Source organism: Magallana gigas, chromosome 8, assembly GCF_963853765.1.
Source record: "Magallana gigas chromosome 8, xbMagGiga1.1, whole genome shotgun sequence".
Taxonomy (NCBI): Eukaryota; Metazoa; Mollusca; class Bivalvia; order Ostreida; family Ostreidae; genus Magallana; species Magallana gigas.
This window is the reverse complement of record NC_088860.1, coordinates 17,155,156-17,176,348: the sequence shown is the minus strand read 5'-3', so window position 1 is coordinate 17,176,348 and position 21,193 is coordinate 17,155,156. Positions and strand designations below refer to the sequence as shown.

General features: G+C 35.0%; 1 protein-coding gene across 3 annotated transcripts in view; it reads left to right on the top strand.

Moving 5' to 3' along the window:
* Positions 1-21,193, top strand: part of LOC105321734 (uncharacterized) — a 124,748-nt gene that overhangs the window by 53,459 nt on the left and 50,096 nt on the right. For all 3 annotated transcript variants that reach the window (XM_066069435.1, XM_066069434.1, XM_066069436.1), the window contains 2 exons: positions 8,048-8,098; positions 9,722-9,798. In XM_066069435.1, the coding sequence (XP_065925507.1) occupies positions 8,048-8,098; positions 9,722-9,798 (128 nt within the window). The remainder of the gene's footprint in view (positions 1-8,047; positions 8,099-9,721; positions 9,799-21,193) is intronic.

Sequence of the window (21,193 nt, the reverse complement as noted above, 5' to 3'; positions counted from 1 at the left end):
AATTGTAAAATATGAAATAGTAATAACAATAATGTTGTATTATTAGTAATAGTATATAATGAACTAGAGGGCGACCTGGCTCTCGTACTTTTATGCGGTATAGGACAAAAAGAACTGTGACTGTAGAAGCAAGTCCTACCGCATAGTACCGCATTTTATATTCTCTATATTCACAATAGTCAATTCCTATTACATGTTTATTCGTAAATTGTATTTAAATTATGACTTAGAATTGTTTTCATATATATATATATATATTTTTTTTTTTCGATAAATCTTTACATAAGGAAAAAAAAAATGATAAATTCGCACTATTAAGTTAGATATGTGTATGATCTACTATGATTATAATTAAATTACTTCACTTTATTAACTTTACTTTGTAAAAATATAAATGTATAAGGTATCCTCATTTTTTTTTTGCTACATAGTTACCGATCCAGGGGGCCCCTGGCACCCCAGGTAAGGTATACAAAGAGGGCCATTGCGGAGGTATTACCTCAAGCAATTTGTATGTAATTTCAAATAAAATCATTACCTGCGCAAATTAAGCAAAATCTGATGTAGGAGTACTGAAATACAATTCATTCTATCGGTAATTCGGCATTATTTTTTGCGTAATGGTAGATTAATGCAATAGGTTTTTGTTGAGATGCTCGGCATTTTCTCTAGTTTATTCAGTTTAAATAGAGTTTGATATCGCTTACGGAAATATGTAGGTATATACATGTATATGTATGATTCATTTCGAAAAAATAAATTGTGTTCTTTATTTGTTATACATGTAGTGCATGTTTCTTGTGTTTAATTGTTAACAATTTCTATTTACTAACCATTTTTGAGTGTTTGCTTCGAATTATAAGCAAGATACAGGGATTTGCTAACAATTCTATGTTTGTACACAGATCTTAAAAGCTAAAGATTAAATCAAAGTACTGACAGTACTGAAAAGCGCTAACCCAGCTTCTGTATGTATATAACAGATATATGTATATAGCATTTCAGCTTCTGTATACGCACTATATTTCCTCATCACTGCATGACAGTCCCTGCAATGATGTATGTAAGCCCCGTACATTAATTTCACAATAACCCGTAAATTAGATTCACAATAGCCCGTGCAGTTATGTGCATAAACCCCTGAAACTGGTTCCCTAACCAGTTTAAATGATGTATACTTTTGCTTAGAGGGGGCGGTTATTCGATGCACCGGAAGTTGAAGTCTAACGACAATAAAGGGCTGAGCTATGCTTAGCGCTTTAAAAAGTAAAAAAATTGTCAATATTTATTACGAAAATTTTCAAAATCTGTTCTTCCAGAAACCAACTTATTGAATTGTAAACTTAACCTTTTTAGCTCACCTGAGAATGGGGCCACAATGGGGGGTCGAAGTTTAACAAATGAATATATAGAGTAAATCTTTAGAAATCCTCTTCTCAGAAATTAATCGGCCAGGAAAGCTGAAACTTGTGTAAAAACATCCTCAGGTAGTGTAGATTCAAAGATGTGAAAATCATGACCCCTGGGGATAGGGTGGGGCCACAATGGAGGGTCGAAGTTTAACATATGAATATAAAAAGTAAATCTTTAAAAATCTTCTTCTCAGAAACTAATTGGCCAGGAAAGCTGACACTTGTGTGGATGCATCCTTATGTAGTGAAGATTCAAATTTGTGAAAATCATGACCCCCGGGGGGAGGTTTGGGCCACAATGGGAGATCGACGTTTTACATAGGAATTTACACAGTTAATCTTTAAAAATCTTCTTCTCAGAAACTAATCAGCCAGGAAAGCTGACACTTGTGTGGATGCATCCTCAGGAAGTGTAAATTCAAAGTTGTAAAAATCATGACCCCCGGGGGTAGGGTTGGGCTACAATGGGGGATCGAAGTTTAACATAGGAATATATACAGTAAATCTTTAAAAATCTTCATCTCAGTAACTAATTCGAAGGCAAAGCTGGAACTTGTGTGGAAGCATCCTCAGGTAGTGAAGATTCAAAGTTGTGAAAATCATGACCCCTGGGGGTAGGTTGGGGCCACAATGGGGGATTGAAGTTAAACATATGATTATATACAGTAAATCTTTAAAAATCTTCTTCTCAGAAACTAATTAGCCAGGAAAGCTAAAACTTGTGTGGAAGCATCCTCAGTTAGTGTAGATTCAAATTTGTGAAAAGCATGACCCCTGGGGGTAGGTTTGGGCCACAATGGGAGGTCGATGTTTTATATAGGAATAAACAGAGTCATCTTTAAAAATCTTCTTCTCAGAAACTAATCAGCCAGGAAAGCTGGAACTTGTGTGAAAGCATCCTCAGGTAGTGTAGATTCAAAGTTGTGAAAATAATGATCCACAGGGGTAGGGTGGGGCCACAATGGGGGGGGGGGTCAAAGTTTAACAAAGGAATTTATAGGGTAAATCTTTAAAAATCTTCTCAGAAACTAATCAGCCAGATGATTCTTTATAATTGTTAAGACTAAGGCCCCAGGACAATTCTTTGGCCTCACGAGAAGGTTGAGAGTTTACTGTACGTTTATATCCCATATATAAACTATTGTTAGGGATCTTTTTGAGAACTGCAATACTCAACACATGATATGACTATAAAATCATCCTTTTAGAAAAGGGACTAATGATTATAAACATAAGATTATCCAGGGGAAAATGGATTTTATTTATACAGGATTTACATGAATTATTGTATATTGTCCAGATAGTTTGTATTATGACTCCATTGAGCTGATTTTATCATACCTATTGTTCCTCAGGTGAGCGATGTGGCCCATGGGCCTCTTGTTTTGTTAAGGAAATCACTTTAGTTTCAACAAAATTTACCCCATGTCATGCCATGACTCAACGAAAACCAACGTAATCGTGCTGTTGGGATGGTGCAAGCTGGAATGGCACAAAATACTGTAGCAAGACACTTTGGAGTTCATCGGAACACCATCAAGTTATTATGGAGACGTTTTCAACAATCTGGCGGCACTCAGGATGGACCGCGCTCTGGGCGACCTCGTGTGACGTCACGTTAACAGGACAACCACATTAGACTTGTGCATCTGAGAAATCGTTTGCAGGCAGCAAATTTGACTGCCCGTAGCATTCCAGGGCTTCGACCAATTAGTCCAAGAACTGTGCGTAATTATCTGCGCGAGCAAAACATCAGACCAAGACGTACAGCGGTGCGCCCAATACTGCTTCAACGTCATCGTATAGCCAGACTAGTGTGGTGCACACGACATCTGCAATTCAGAATACAGGACAGTGCCAATATTCTGTTCACTGATGAATCCAGATTTCATTTGGATAGCAGTGACAGCCGTTGTAGGGTGTATCGCCGCGTTGGGGAGCGTTACCAGGACGCTTTGTTTGGCAACATCGACAATTTGGTGGAGGTAGCGTTATGGTGTGGGGTGGAATATCAGCACATGGAAGGACCCCTCTACAAATTGTCAATGGAAATCTCACCGGCGTACGCTTTCGAGATGAAATTATTCAGCGTCATGTGATACCCTTCATACAGAGACATCAAAATCACATCACTCTGCAGCAAGACAACGCAAGGCCACACGTTGCACGTACATGTATAGTCAGGGACTTGTTTGTTCAACAGAATGTCGATGTCTTGCCTTGGCCAGCTGTTTCCCCCGATTTGTCGCCGATCGAGCACATCTGGGATGAAATGGAAAGACGTTTACGCCGTTTACCAAATCAGCCAGTGACATTCAATTTGGCTGATTTAGGCCAGGCTTTAACCAACATCTGGAACAACATTCCTCAAGCTTTTCTGAACACTTTAGTTGCATCTATGAGGTGTCGCTGTCAAGCATGCCTGAAAGCAAATGTTGGTCACACGCGTTATAAATTTTGTTAATTCAATTTCATATAACAGTGACTTTCGAGTGTGCTGACATTGACGTTATTTGACGTTGACATTAATGTGTTATGAGATGTTGTTACGAATAAATGTGTTAACAGTATAACAAAAAATAAAATTTGTTCACTGTAATTTTTAAATGTTTTTTCATATAGTAAATAATGCACAGTTTCTTTTTTCCGCTGGTATAATTTGGAAAGTAAGTCATCTAAATATCCTTTTAGAAATGTTCTGGCTTTTTCTTTTTTTCTCGAGACTCTTACATATACCATAATTGAGTTGCATATCGTCTTCGCAAATCAAATGTGATCTGTTCCACGGTACTGAGTCATTTTCGTTGCCTAATCAACAATCAAATTTTACTGATTATGATTAAAGTTTTGGTTAAACAAACCTCTAATCTAATAAATGACTAACTAAGAAGAAACTTAAATTGTTCTCAAGTTACAGTATATGTCTGTCTAAGTAAATCAAAAGAGATTAGTTATTGTCGCTTCAAAAATACACAAGGGACATCGATGGAAAAGAGTTTAACTTACGGATCAATCATATGCATGTCAATAAAAGAAAAAGTTATTTTAGTCGATGATCGGTACGACTGAGCGATAGTCGAGTACTCGAGTACCGGTACTTGTTGACATCCCTAATGAATATATATATATCTTTCAAATATTGATTATAAGTATTTTGGGCAATTCTGAAACGATTATTATATTTTAAAAAGAAATTGAAACAAAATTACAAAGTTTGACAAAAAATTGCAAATTTAAAAACATACAGTTTGGAATCTTTACATTTGCACAAATGACCTGAGTGACTCGAGTGACTTAGGTGACCTATTGCAATTGACTTTCATTATTCATCGTCAGTTGTGCATTTACAATTTTACAATTTCAACTTCTTCTTGAAAACTACAAGGCGAATTTTTACCAGTTTTGGTTTGAAGCATCACTATGATAAGAGGAATTTAAATTATGAAGTTTATGACCATATCACCCCCAGAAAGTCATTGGCAAAGCCAAATATGCCAAAAGAAAGACCAATTTTACAAAAATCTTCTTCTCTACTCTCACACATTTTGGACAAAAACTTGATGCATGGCTTTTATGTCCAGGAAGCCCTCTACCAAAAGTTTGACATTCATGTCTCCTGTGTTAGGGGCTCAGACCTTAGGTAGCAAAGAACAGTTTCGGATAAAGTACCCGTCAATATTTTTGTAAAATTGAGAGTTGCTGTACTTGAAGGCTTAAGAGTGTTCCTAAAATTCATAAAATGATTTTTAATGATTATCATTAGTTAAAGGGGTGTTGAAATTGATAATTATGCAATATGTAGGCCCCCTATGTTAGGTACATGAGAATCAGAAGTAAAATGCGAAACCGGCGGCTATGCCTGTTGTGTTGACTTTGCACAGTGAAATTGCAAGTTACAGAAGGGAGGTAAAATAACACGAAAAGTAGGTGGATGGGACATTGTAAACTATACACCGGTAAGTTTCTGACATGTGATAGTGCAACATTCACGCGGTACGGAAGGTCAACCCTCTGCAGGGAATTAGCGGGGGGAGGTCTAAAAAAACGAAAAATCATGAAAAATTAGCAAAATATGAAAGGGTCAAAATCTCATAAAAACCAGTATGTAGAGAATTTTGCAGGTTTTGACTAGTAATTTTCTTTAGAAATTGGTGTTTTGCCTTATAAAGGGTGAATTAAAGGTATTTGTGCTGAATGGGAAGTGAGGAAATTCTAGTTACAGAGTTCCGTAGACATGCATCCCTTAGCTACAATGAATTGTATCAGAAAAACTGTCCCGTGCCACCTTAAGGCAGGGCCTTGCCATATAGTGAAAATATATTAAATCTTGCAAAATCTTCCCCTCTTCTCTGATATATATCTGAGTAAGCTAAATGTGTGGACTTGTGATCTCCATGAAGCTCTCTAGTAAGATTGTGAAATTCATGGTTCCTGGGTCAGGGGGTTAATAAACTGAATGCATGGTATGATATTAAAATAACCCTCTATCTAAATTGTGAAATTCATATCCCCTGGGTCAGGGGTTCAGAACCTTTGGGATGGCCAATGTGATCAGATATGGCCACATATTAAAAATGCATTGAATTTTATAATATACCGGCACTTTTCTGTATTTTCTCAGTTGGTAGAGAAAAACTTATTGCATTGTTAATATGTTCTTTGCTTAAATTGTGAAATTCACTGCCAATGGGGCAAGGGTTGAGGTTTTTTATTAGGAGGGGGTGTCACATGTCGCCGTTTTGTGAACATGGAATATTTTTTTAAGGTCTTGAGAGTCACCTGGGTAACCTATTGCCGCCATATTTTAGGAAATCTACTTTCATTTCCTGTTCATTATATGCCTGTAAAAATAAAATATATGCATATTGTGTGCATTGTACATATAGATAAACATACATGTGATACTTTGTTTGCATACAGTATGTAAAATGTATTTTTTTTTACCTTAATCACAAAATCACTGTAGGACACCAAAATTCATGGAAAACAAAAGTGTTTACAGTATTTTGAATTTTTCTCTAAATTATTTGCCACCATTTTCCTCTAACTCTTGCACACAAGACACTGGAAATTATCACCTGTGTTTGATATGTGACCTTCCTATACTTGTATAGTGTACACAAACCGTTGCATGTGAAGGTGTGAACTGTCATTTGCAATAATTATCTCGCTAAAAATCTGTATCAAGATACCCCTTTAGGTATCTTTGTTTTTAGACGGGTAATTATAACTGACAATGTTTCGTAATCTTATAGAATATTAAGTTTAGAATTGTACATAAATCTTATTGTACCGGTACGGAAACATCATAGACTGACTTTATTGGCAGTCTCCATTTAAAACTGGAGCCGTAATACTGAATCATTGTTTTGTTTGTTGAAAAACAATATAATTTCGTTAAAAATAATAATACCATGGCTATGGTTTTCTACAAGTAAAATGAATTTTGATGAAACATTTCACACGGTTCTCTCACACTTTGCTCGTTATGCTTTACAAGTCGGATGTGACCCGCATTTCACGACTTTGTTGTAATGGTAATAATATTTTTCGTGCAAGCAATTTGCTGAATAAAAAACAAAACAATTTAGACTTAAAATTCTAAAATTACAAGTTCTCAATCATAAAGGAATAGAAAAACAGTAAAATTACCGAATAACGGGAACAAGCGTTAGATTAAGATTGCGAAGGCTGACGGGGGGGGAGGGGGGGGGATAAAATCATGTGACATCGTTATGGTCATTGTGAAAAAAAAATAATTTTCAAAAATATGATAAAATTTTAAAGATATTGATAAAGGGAATTAATTTATATCACAACTTTATTATCATTAAAATAAAAATAAAATAAAATAATAAAAATCAAAATAAAATAAAATATGTTGGAAATTTTTATTTGATAAAAAAGAATTATGATTACACTTTTTTTCGTTAAAGAAAAAAAGTATTTTACTGTGCATGATTTGCAGCCCTAGAGTTACTTCCCCGTAGTGATTTGGTGGGAAAAAATTTTATTTTTAGAAACTACTTACCCATATCTATCAAATGAGTATATAAAATATATACCTTACCAGGCATCATTTTTTGGTCAATTGTACATCTGATACCTTAAGTGGGGTGCACTATCTAAGCTTTTATAATAACTGATGTAAAATACAATGATTTATTAAGAAATGGTTTTGTGTTTTGAAAATTTTTTATATTAACCGAACTCTAATATTAAATGGGTATTATGTTAAGCGGTGTCCTCTGTAATATATTAAGAAGTATACAAACATTTCTTTTTTTTTCATTCATGTTTTATATAACTTTAACCATATTAATTTTTATATATTTGTATCTGTAACAGTTTAAACTTTCAGAATCTTTGATTAATTCTATTTATCATTGGAAGTCAGTTAAAAAATTGATGAATTTTTATGCTGAATCAAAGCATGTTACTTTTCATTTATATTATTGTATGCAAGTGAGATTGTAGACGTTAATGAAGAATTCAATTTTTCTGTAATTTTATCTTGGACATCAATCCTACATTTGTTTAAATTCTTAAAGGTTTATATCATACTCAGGTAGCTGTTAGGCCCTTGGGCCTCTTGTTTTAAGATATATACTTTTACCTTTTCAAAACTTTTACAGAAACAGATGCTCCAATTAGGCATCCATCAGATAATGACTATGAAGCAAAAGGTAAGTTTTTAAAGATTTGATAAATAAATGTAATACAACAAAATGATTTATTAAGGTTAAGATTTATATCTGTATTAATTATTTCAATGGTAGTACTAGTATTATTTATGTATTAAGGTTAGCATGTATCCATAAAATGGTACAGTTTCTGTATTCTCAAAATGCAGAGTTCACACAATTTATAAAAGAACAATAACTGAACACACATTTTTCATTTAAATATGAATTTAATCTGAATTAAACTCCAGTATTAATAGTCAATTGACATAAAGTGAAATTAAAATGGAAGGGTCTAATATTTTGAAAACTATTCAGATCCTGCCAAGAAACAATTTATTCACATTTCACAACTAATTCATGGAGTGGTGCAGTAGGCTTGGGGATGTCCTGAGGGTCATATCTTTCCCTTACCCTGCTGATCAATCACCTTGATAACCTTGGTTATTTTCTTGATTCTCAGTCAAAATTCAATGAATTTAGTCTTCTTATTCACAACATTAGAATAGGGATTATGAAATGGTTCGATTCAGGCAATTTTACATATTCTCTTTATACCAACATTTTATTAGAATGTTAAAAATGAGTGCAATACTTTATTTTCTACAATATTCTTTTTCAATATGTACCTCACAGAGCACAAAATACAATAGAATCATGATGATATGTTCAGGAAATGGATTGTATAAGTACAGTTAAAAAGGCATGATCACAATTTTGGTCAAATTCAATTTTTAAGTTTTTAACCGGGTTTTCCATCGGAAAAATCCGGTTATTAAAATGGTGAAAATGGCAGGTGGGCGACTGCCAAAAGGGTATCCTCATTGAACAGATAACTCCTCCTACAGTTTTCAAGATAGGAAGTTGTTCATTTGCAGATCAATCGAACATATATCAAAAGTGTGCATATTGCTAGGATTTTGATTTCTGTCAATTTATGAAAAAAATACCAGCTTTTGAACTTAGTCATTTTTTGGCAAAATATTGCATATAGGGTACTCCATTTCACAGGATACGGGTTGACATTGATTATGGATACAGTTCACATAAAAGAAAAGCCAGTTTGCTGTCACATTGACAGCTTTTCACTTGTTATTATTTACAATGCTTTCGAAAAGCATTTCTAATGATCAAATAAAATTTGAGAGTCATTCGTTGAGTTAAAAGCAAGATACAAAGCTCACAATTGTTTGTCTTGTAAACAAGGCTTGTGCCCTGTTTTTGTTTACATTGTTTCAATATACCAGTAAAAATCTTTTTCAAGCTTATTTCTCTATCCTTTTATTCATTTTAAGTATAGATAAACAGTTCCTAATGTTTAAAACATTCGTATTAGGTTTTAAACTGAAATTTTTACTTCAACGTTCAAAATTTAAACAAACTCTTTGTTTATATTACGAAGAATTTCAAGCTCTGTAAATTGCTTATAACTCAACAAATGACAATCAAATTTCGGTTGCCTATTAAAAATGCCTTTCTGAGGCATTGTAAATTTTAAAATCGGAATTTTTTTTTACCAAAATTGTGACCATGCCCCTTTAAGACTAAAAAAAAATACTTTCTGCAAATGGTCAAGGCCAGTGCTTAAACCTTAAATAGCCCTAAAACAGTTGTTTTGCCTTGCAGGTTTGTGTCATAATTTAATGACAAAGTATGATGACCCTTTGAATGCAGGGAACAAAATAATGACACCTGTGAAAGAGGTATATAAATGTTTACTGTATTCCTTGTTTGCATTGTTACAACACTCTTTAAAAAATTACATACTTTGAACATTTTTTTAAAGTGCGTTTAATTGGGACTAAATCAACACACTTTGAATTTTTTCTAAAGTGTGTTGATATGGTCGATATTAACTCACTTTGAAAAAAATATTGTGCAGGGTCCAGTTGAAATTGTCAAGACGCTCAAACATCTATACTTATAAATTAAGACATTTCAATGATAAACTACAAAACGCCTAGACCAGAGTTACTGCTTATACCTTTGGTATTTCAACACATCTGATATTATGTCCATAAGCTATATTTGAATTTCACCTGATAAATAATTAATTGTTGAGAAATAGATAAAAAACCTTCTTTAATTTTCGATAAACCAGCTCGAAATATCAAAAATGAGAGTAATTAAGGTGGTGGACACGCTTTGGCGGATCCAAGTCAGTTGGAGTTAGCAGTAAAATATATCCTTGCAATGAAATAATATTGAATGATTATACGTAAACAGTGAACATATTTATTAGAAATTTTCTTGGATTGTACAGTACAGGCAACACAGATCCCGTATTGGCTCGTGTTACCGTCACAGTATTTTTATTGTTCCCGCGATACATACACCACTACGGTTTTTGACCGCGGTATGGATTGCGACCGTGATGACACCGCGACGGTGTGGTTTACTGTTATTCCTGCTGCTGCTTGTTGCTGTTACTTTACCTGTACTGTACATAACAGGCAATGCGGGCGCGTTAATCCAAGTCAAATTTGCGACTTCAGATTTAAGCATAACAGCTGCATTGTAAATAAATTGTGGTCTATATTATTATGAAATTAACAAATTATATTTATGAATTAGAATTTCCTGAAATTGGAAACTTCATTCGAATTACAACATAACATGATTATTACGCTGTTAAATTTTGTGATGTTTAAATAAGAACACATATGTGGTCCTTCTGTATTTGACTTGCTTATTTTAGTTATTATTTCTATTAATTGTTAATCCTGTTTTATAACAATCTTAAAATTAAATATTTTCAATAGATGAACTTGTTTCAATGCATAACAATTTCATCTTCTCATTTTATAAGCGTCATAAACTGTCAATACATATGTATGTTTTAAATTTAGAAATGAACAAATGTCGGGATTCAACTAACAAATCTATTTTTCCATTCAATAATAAAATTATCATTCAAAAGTTGGTGATGCATTAAAGCTCATTGAATCATAACTTGTTATATCAGTATGCGTTTTTGTGTATACATTTCTGTGTATACATTTAGTGATTAACAAACTTGGGGTAGAAAATGACATGCCCTTGAGGGTTTTCACACCTATTCATGACAAAAGAAAAAGTCTAAATCGCGTACGGCTTCGTCTAATCGCACAACACCTTACAGAAGAGAGAGAGAGAGAGAGAGAGAGAGAGAGAGAGAGAGGCGTTAAGGCGTAACTTATTGAAATATACTAATATCCAATACTAAATATTCATAAAATTACTATTCATAAAAGAATATGGTACAGTGTACACTGTGGTTGAATACATCATGCAAATTTCAGATTTTAGTCCACGTGCTGCACCTGTCAATCAAATTAGCCCGCAAGCTCTATCACGTGTTCCCTCCATGATAAAGTTTCGTTCTACTAGTTTTATTTTTAACAAGCATTCTGAGAGTATTGCATAAGCAATACACGTCCCCTACCGGTTTGTATTATTCTATGAAAGCTTCAAAGCACACAACTATTTCAGAGCTATTGTAAACGAGATGTCGTGCTTTAATCACAGGGGCTTGGTTGTTGGATAGTGAATTTCCTAATTATTTGTTCCCGAAGAAAAAATTGATAAAAATTGGTAATCTTACGTGTATTTCTGTGTATTGCAATAAATAAATTCACTGAAACCCCCCGTTTCAGTCATGTTAAAAAAGTGTATTCAATGTACATTAAAAGAAGTAAAGGGACGACACTGGCCATCTTGGATTTATAGGGGGTCCTCGTTTTAAGCTATGTTTTAAACAAGTTCTTCCATTTATCCAACGATTTCTGACAAGATCTAGGTTGAAAAATGTTCAAATGACTTTTTCCTATCGTCTGACTACATCTGTACGCTGCATAATAAACACATCGTTCCGAAATGTACTATATACTTGCCAAACTTATCGAAAGCAACAGAAGTTTACTTTTGAGTGACGTAAATTCTCTATATAATAACTGAGATGTTCCGAAAATGTATGATAAATCTAGAGAGAGCAAAAATTCCGCGAAAAGATATTCCTCTTGGTTTATCCAATGCTTTCGGATCTCCTCAGTGATTACATGGAGAGTTTGCATCAACTTCCGTTGCTTATCTAGTTATTCTGTTGAGAGAGAGAGAGAGAGAGAGAGAGAGAGAGAGAGAGAGAGAGAGAGAGAAAGAGGGGGGCTCGGTCGCGAGCAATTGCTAACCTCTGTCACGGCGGGTAGCTGGTACACCATCACGACAACATGACAAGGGATACCCACAATATCTTTCGATTACATAATTTTATGCAACTCTGGGTATATTTAAGGCTCCTTACTCTCTATTTGTTATAATTCAGTTCAGAGAGATGCACGTTAATTTGATTTTTCGCATGATTTTTCGCATTACGATGGGGCGTATTCGAAGGTGGCAAAGAAGTTGATGAGCAATGAGAGGCTGGTTGACACTCGGAATCTTCCATCTCTCGCAGCTTGGCCCTCATGTCCTGCTCACATCCAGCATGCAAGACCACAGCTCGATCGACTTCCTTAGGCCGGCCCCACTGAATGTCATACTCATTTCCACACTGAATATTCAAGTCAGACTGAGTCTTGAAGAACACACGGCCTTGCACTTGAAGATTGTTGTCGCAAACGTAACGCACTAGAAAGTGGGAATCCTCACGCAATGACAAACGACGAGCCATACTTAAAGTAACGCAACACAAAATCACTATTTCAAAAAATGTTCTTTACACAGATTTTAGTTTTTAATCCATAGAATTTTCCACAACGGTGTGCCTATGAACGCGGTTCGACTAATTTACACCATGGTGGAAAATGTAGGGCGAGTTATCCATTGGCTAGATACTTGGATATGCCAACTTTGGTTTAAAAATGCAAAATGATATGCCTATGTAATTATAATACCATGGTAGATTGGTAGCAAACCTTAGGAATTAATTTGTAAACAAGAAATTTGTTCTTTAGAAGTCTGTTACTAATTGAATAAATGATGTAACAGTATAGTATGAAGTTAAATTGGGGGAGGTGGTGACTCCCTTACCCAATTGTTTTTTTTTCCAAGTCAGTATTTTATCAAAAATTCTCATCAATTGGGACAGTGATAAAAATTGTAGTGAAATTTGACCTAAAGAACAAAATCTAGAGATATGATGTCCTAAATACCCACACACTGGTTTAAAAAAATCATTGTTATCATTTTCCACTCAGATTCAACAAAAGAATTAAGGCCCATGTACATGTACATTAGTATATATCGATCATCCAATACAGTTTAGATTTTTCATCTTTCAGCTAAATATCCAGCTATTCAGTTTGGTTTGTTTTTTGTTTCAATTTCAAGGAATAGGTTAAGAAAACAATTTAGAAAAATGGACTCAGTATATACAGAAAAAATATATGGTTCAACGTTTTAGCATTGTGTCATTAATGAGTGAAGTAATAATTCCCAAGCAAGCGCGGGAAATCATAAAGTATGATAAGTAATTGTTTAACCTACATGTAGTTTAGCTCAGTGCTACATTGACAAGAGAACCCATGAGGTTTTTAGCTATTCTTAACAGCAGTTTTGCAATGAAGGGCTTGTCCATAAAATCATTTGCACTTGGAAAACAACAATTCAACGGTTTATTGAGATTTGTATATTAAAGTACTGGCATCTAATTCACATAGACTGCACCAATTAGCTGACAGTTGTCTTTACAATGTTTTGGATCTATTTTTTGGGGGTTTATATTAATTCTTTCAAGAGATGGGTAAGAAATTAAATTTGTTTGACTAAACTATGTTTATATAAGTTAATGGATTTTTTTGGAGCTGATTTTAATCAACTCTCATATGCAGTTACTCTGGCTAACTGGAAGTGAAACAGTGTTTGGACCTAAGCACAAATTATCTCCGCTGACAACACTTAGTTCTGAAATATAATCGATAAATTCGATGTAATGTATCCAGAAGCATTCTTTTTCATGGAAACTATTTATAAATACCTTGAAAATAGTCAGACTTTAAATGGTGTGAACAATTTTTGTAGTCATATGTATTCCTACTCCAGAGTTCAATATAGTCTATTTCGAGGTTCTGGTTGAACACGACTAAAATATATTTTAATATTGCTTGGATCCATAAAATTTTCTATACTACTATATTAAAATAATAGACTCGAATGTTTGGTCTTTAATACCGAGAAATTGGAAGAATACTGTCCTTTGTTTTATATACATGTATTTAAAACATCATTGGTACTTGAAGATTACCAATTTGTTTTTAGCTCACCTGAGCTGAAAGCTCAAGTGAGCTGCTCACCTGAGCTGAAAGCTCAAGTGAGCTATTCTGATCACATTTTGTCTGTCGTCCGTCCATCTGTCTGTAAACTTTTTACATTTTCAACATCTTCCCAAGAACCACTGGGCCAATTTCAACCACACTTGGCACAAAGCATCCTTAGCCTAAGGGGCTTCAAAGTTGTGAAAATTAAGGACCACGCCATTTTTGCAAAGGAAGATAATTAGGAATTTATGGAACGTTTTGAGAAATTTTCAAAAATCTTCTTCTCATGAACCATAAGACCAGGAAAGCTGAAACTTGTGTTGAAGCATCCTCAGGTAGTGTAAATTCCAAGTTGTGAAAATCATGACCCCCGGGGGTAGGGTGGGGCCAGAATGGGGGATCGAAGTTTTAAATAGGAATATATAGAGTACATCTTTGAACATCTTCTTCTCCGAAACTAATCAGCCAGGAAAGCTGAAACTTGTGTGAAAGCATCCTCAGGTAGTGTAGATACAAAGTTGTGAAAATCATGACCCCCGGGGGTAGGGTGGGGCCACAATGGGGGGGGGGGGGTCGAAGTTTTACATAGGAATATATAGAGGAAATCTTTAAAAATCCTCTACTCAGGAACTAATCAGCCAGGAAAGCTGAAACTTGTGTGAAAGCATCCTCAGGTAAAGTAGATACAAAGTTGTGAAAATCATGACCCCCGGGGGTAGGGTGGGGCCACAAAGGAGGGTCTAAGTTTATCAAAGGAATATATAGAGGAAATCTTAAAAAATCCTTTTCTCAGGAACTCATCAGCCAGGAAACCTGCAACTTGTGTGAAAGCATCATCAGGTAGTGTAGATTCAAAGTTGTGAAAATCATGACCCTGCGGGTAGGGAGGGGCCACAATGGGGGGTCGAAGTTTTACATAGGAATATATAGAGTAAATCTTTAAAAATCTTCTTCTCAGAAACTAATCAGCCAGGAAAGCTGAAACTTGTATGGAAGCATCCTCAGGTAGTGTAGATTCCAGGTTGTGAAATTCATGGCCCCCTGGGGGTAGGGTGGGGCCAGAATGGGGGTTCGAAGTTTAACATGTGAATATATAGAGTAAACCTTTAAAATCTTTTTCTCAGAAACTAATCAGCCAGGAAAGCTGAAACTTGTGTGAAAGCATCATCAGGTAGTGCAGATTCAAAGTTGTGAAAATCATGACGCCCGGTGGTAGGGTGGGGCCACAATGTGGGGGGGGGGTCGAAGTTTTGCATAGGAATATATAGAGTAAATCTTTAAAAATCTTCTTCTCAGAAACTAATCAGCCAGGAAAGCTGAAACTTGTGTGAAAGCATCCTCAGGTAGTGTAGATTCAAAGTTGTGAAAATCATAACCCCTGGGGGTAGTTTTGGGCCACAATGGGGATCGAAGTTTCACATATGAATATATAGAGTAAATCTTTAAAAATTTTCTTCTCAGAAACTAATGAGCCAGGAAAGCTGAAATTTGTGTGAAAGCATCCTCAGGTAAAGTAGATACAAAGTTGTGAAATTCATGGCCCCCTGGGGGTAGGGTGGGGCCAGAATGGGGGTTCGAAGTTTAACATGTGAATATATAGAGTAAACCTTTAAAATCTTTTTCTCAGAAACTAATCATCCAGGAAAGCTGAAACTTGTGTGAAAGCATCATCAGGTAGTGCAGATTCAAAGTTGTGAAAATCATGACGCCCGGTGGTAGGGTGGGGCCACAATGTGGGGGGGGGGGTCGAAGTTTTGCATAGGAATATATAGAGTAAATCTTTAAAAATCTTCTTCTCAGAAACTAATCAGCCAGGAAAGCTGAAACTTGTGTGAAAGCATCCTCAGGTAGTGTAGATTCAAAGTTGTGAAAATCATAACCCCTGGGGGTAGTTTTGGGCCACAATGGGGATCGAAGTTTCACATATGAATATATAGAGTAAATCTTTAAAAATTTTCTTCTCAGAAACTAATGAGCCAGGAAAGCTGAAATTTGTGTGAAAGCATCCTCAGGTAAAGTAGATACAAAGTTGTGAAAATCATGACCCCGCGGGTAGGGTGGGGCCACAATGGGGGGTCAAAATTTTACATAGGAATAAACAGAGTAAATCTTTTAAAATCCTCTACTCATAAACTAATAAGCCAGGAAAGCTGAAACTTGTGTGAAAGCATTATCAGGTAGTGTAGATTCAAAGTTGTGAAAATCATGACCCCCAGGGGTAGGGTAGGGCCACAATGGGGGGGGGGGGTCGAAATTTAACATGAATATATAGAGTAAATCTTAAAAAATCTTTTTCTCAAAAACCATATAGCTGAAACTTGTGTGGAAGCATCCTCAGCCAGTGTAGATTCCAAGTTGTGAAATTCATGATCCCCGGGGGTGTGGTGGGGCCAGAATGGGGTTTCGAAGTTTAACATATGAATATATAGAGTAAATCTTCTTCTCCGAAACTAATCAGCCAGGAAAGCTGAAACTTGTGTGAAAGCATCCTCAGGTAGTGTTAATTCAAAGTTGTGAAAATCATGACCCCCAGGGGTAGGGTAGGGCCACAATGGGGGGGGGGGGTCGAAATTTAACAGATGAATATATAGAGTAAATCTTTAAAAATCTTCTTCTCAGAAACTAATGAGCCAGAAAAGCTCAAACTTATGTCAAGGCATCCTCAGGTAGAGTAGATACAAAGTTGTGAAAATCATGACCCCCGGGGTTAGAGTGGGGCCACAAAGGCGGATTTAAGTTTTACATAGGAATACATGTATATAGAGTAAAACTTAAAAAAAATCAAATCATGACCCCCGGGGTAGAGTGGGGCAACAAAGGAGGATTTAAGTTTTACATAAAAATATATAGAGGAAATCTTAAAAAATCTTCTCAGAAACTAATCAGCCAGGAAAGCTGAAACTTGTGTGAAATCATCCTCAGGTAGTGTAGATTCAAAGCTGTAAAAATCATGATCCCCAGGGGTAGGGTGGGGCCACAATGGGGGGTCAAAGTTTATCAAAGGAATATATGGAGTAAATCTTTAAAAATCTTCTCCTCAGAAACTAATCAGCCATATGATTCTTTATGATTGTTAAGACTTTGGCCCCAGGACAATTCTTTGGCTTTACAAGAAGGTTCAGAGTTTGATGTAGGTTTATATTCCATATATAAACTATTGTTAAAGATCTTTTTGAGAACTACAATACTTAACATATGATATAACTATAAAATCATCCTGTTAGAAAAGGGACTAATGATTGTAAACATAAGAATATCCAGGGGGAAAATGGATTTTATTTATACAGGATCTACATGTATTATTGTACATTGTCCAGATAGTTTGTTTTATGACTCCATTAAGCTGATTTTATCATACCTATTGTTCCTTAGGGGAGCGATGTGGCCCATGGGCCTCTCGTTATTTTTTCTCAGTTATGCTTCGCTAATCAATAATCAACGAAAATTCCTCGAAAAATCCCAGAAATCACCTGGATTTTTTGGATTTTACAATGTTGGGCTTGCGCAATACATTCACGCTAACGGGATCTTTTGTTTATGTTTCCACAATATCACATCTGTATGAATAAACTCAGTAATGATAATGCAAATACGGGTAAATTTCCATTGGACTTTCGCTATATATTCTGTTCATATATTAATAATTTCTCATGGGAGAAAGTATAAGATAACTAATATACATTTCAACTAAGTACTTACTTTTGTCATCGTGATGACAAAAAATATTTGATTACATGGGAAAAATTTACATTATATTTGTTAGGAAAGTGAAGATAGAATATGTTTTATTGTAAAAATGAATAATGTCCTACGGACCCAGTTTTACAAAGAAAATACGAGTAAGTTCGTGAAAAGGTGTTGAATTCTTTCATTCTATGGATTAAGATTTCTAGTTGAAAGGTACTTGCAGTCGCAAAAGTTTTGTTGTGATGAATTTGACTGTTATTTTCAAGGCAACTTCATTAACTTTCTCCAAAATCGCTCCGGAGCGATTCTGCAGTTTTCTGCTACATTACGGGTATAGGGGGGGGGGGGCATTCTAACTGTGGTTAGGGGCTTTGCCTAGGCACAGTTAGATTTTTCAAATTAAGGAAAGTGTAATAAAACTAATAGCATTGTTATTTAAACGTTAATAATAAGGTGTGTCGATATACCTATTTCATAAATGTCCGATATGCAATGTCAACATTAAAATGATTCTATCTTGAAATATTACTTAACAATGATTCATATAAGTTTTTCTCGAAATTCTTGTCGGAAAAGTCTGAGAATTCATATTATAAAATTTTGCGTAATTCAAACACAGATTAGGAACTACTTGCCATACAAAAAAACATATTGTTAATTTTAGAATAAATAAAAATAGGTAAAATCAACTCCCGTCAGTACTTCAGTACTTTGATTTGATGTTAAAGTAGTCCGAGTATCGCACTACGTCATAATACGGAAATTACAATATTGGTTCGACTTTTACAAAGCGTTTTAGATACACGGTATTGATTTTGCTCTACATCGCTGTTGTAAACAATGGCAATAATAAGCAATTAAAATGGTAATATATGTATTCTATGAAAGATAGAAATGTTTAATGTTGAGAAACTCGATTCTGTTAAAGTAAAATGAAAAACGAAGTTTCTGATTAGCAGGATCTCAGGTATGCTTATATCTTCTTTGTTTTGATTTGTTTAGGTCCATAAAGCGAACTTACTTACAAAAATTTGCGCAAAATTGTTGATGAGATATGGCTTAAATAAATATTTATACTCTATTTTGTATGCTCAGTTCTAATTTTCCTAAAATAATTGGTAATTATTTTTAGAAAAAATGGACGTGTGGCAAATTTCATAATTGTCAATAATTTTCGCAAGGGGGTACACCCGTCTGAGAGGTGATAACAAACAAACTAGCATGTAAACATGCATATTTTCTTTTGTATATGTATTGCTAGAATGTATATTTATCATTTAAAGCTAAGCTTTTAATGATTGAGCCCATTTAGTGCCGAGTATAGGACTACCTTAAGGAGGGAAAGATCCTGGTGTTTTTTTCAAGTAATCAATTTGAATATTAATACATGGATATTGGAAACTGGGCTGTATTTAAAACACTTTATCTGACTAAATATAAAGTTCGTTAAGAACGTCCATATTTTATGATTTATACATTTTTAGCTCACCTGGGTCACTCAGGTGACCTATTGCTATTTGTTTTTATCTGTCGTCGTTCGTTGTACTTCAGTCGTAAACTATTTTTAGCTTCTTCTCAAGAGCCACTGAACCAATTTCAACCAAATTTGGGATATAGCATCTTTGGGTGAAGAGGAGTAACAATTATGAAATTTATGGCCCTGCTTTAAACCAATAACGCTATCATAGTAGCCTTTTATCTTATTGTACAGCTTTCAACAAAAGGGAAATAGAATGCATTCCTTAAATTTACACATTGTAAGAAAATGTCTGAATTTGCATCACAATTTTCAAACAGTGATTGGTGTGAGGCATCTTTATGGTAAGAGGAATATAAATTGTGAAATTCGTGGCTCTACCACCTCTGGGGCACCACAACTGGGTCCAAATATGCAAAAAAAAGCCAAATTTTCAAAAATCTTCTTCTCTACTCCCACACATGTGAGGAAAAAACTAAATGCATGATTATAATGTCCATGAAGCCCTCTACCAAAAATTTTGAAATGTGTGACCCCTGTGTCAGGGGTTCAGGCCCTAGGGTTGAGCCAATATGGCCATATAGTAAACCATATATATTTGTAAAGAACTAAATGCATGATTATATTGTCCGTGAAGCCCTCTACCAAAATTGTGAAATTCATGCCCCCTAGGTCAGGGGTTCAGGCACTAAGGTGGGGCCAATATGGCCATATAGTAAAAATGTATTAAATCTTAGAAAATCTTCTTCTCTACTCCCATATTTATTTGTTAAGAACTAATTGCTTGATTATGTTGTCAGTGAAGCCCTCTACCAAAATTGTGAAAATCATGGCCCCTTGATCAGGGGTTCAGGCTCTAGGGTGGGGCCAATATGGCCATATAGTAAAAAGGTATTAAATCTTAGAAAATCTTCTTCTCTACTCCCATATATATTTGTTAAAAACTAAATGCATGATTATGATGTCCATGAAGCGCTCTACTAAAATCGTGAAACTCATGACCCCTGTGTCGACATCCTGGGGTTCAGGGTCGGGGGGGGGGGCATATTGGCCATTTAGTAAAAATGTATTAAATCTTTAAAAATCTTCCTCTTTACTCCCAAATAACTGAGTACATGGTTATGATGTCCACTAACTCCTCTACCTATGGTAGCTAAAACATAATTTCGTATAAAATCCAGGGGGTTTTTCTCTGGGGAAAAGCATGATGGGTAGGGATTTTCCTGCTATTTTATTGCGGTATAGATGAAAATTAATTTTTTTAATTTAAAAATTAATTTTGTGAGATCTTAAATAAAGGGAGGTAACTCCAAAAACATCCGGATTTTGCACATACAGAGTTTCATGAATTTTTTAGCGGTAACATAGCTCATTAAAAACCTGGCGAATGTACCCTGACAATACTATAAAATGATGCCTAAGTACTTGATCTGGAAAATGTACATAAATTAAAATGGCTGATTTGGTTGCATTCTGCTTTTAGGGGGAGCAAAAAATGCATGGGCGTAGTGCATTTAGAAGAATCCGTTTCTCTATTTTCCGCATGTTTTGAGTGCCAAATAAATTCTAGCATTAAGTTACATGTGCATTATTCTTAAATATTTAAAAAAATCACAATTTTATCTTTGTATTGATACAGTAAAACACGCTTATAGCGAAGTCCTAGGGACGGGCAATTTAACTTCGTTATAAGCATAATTC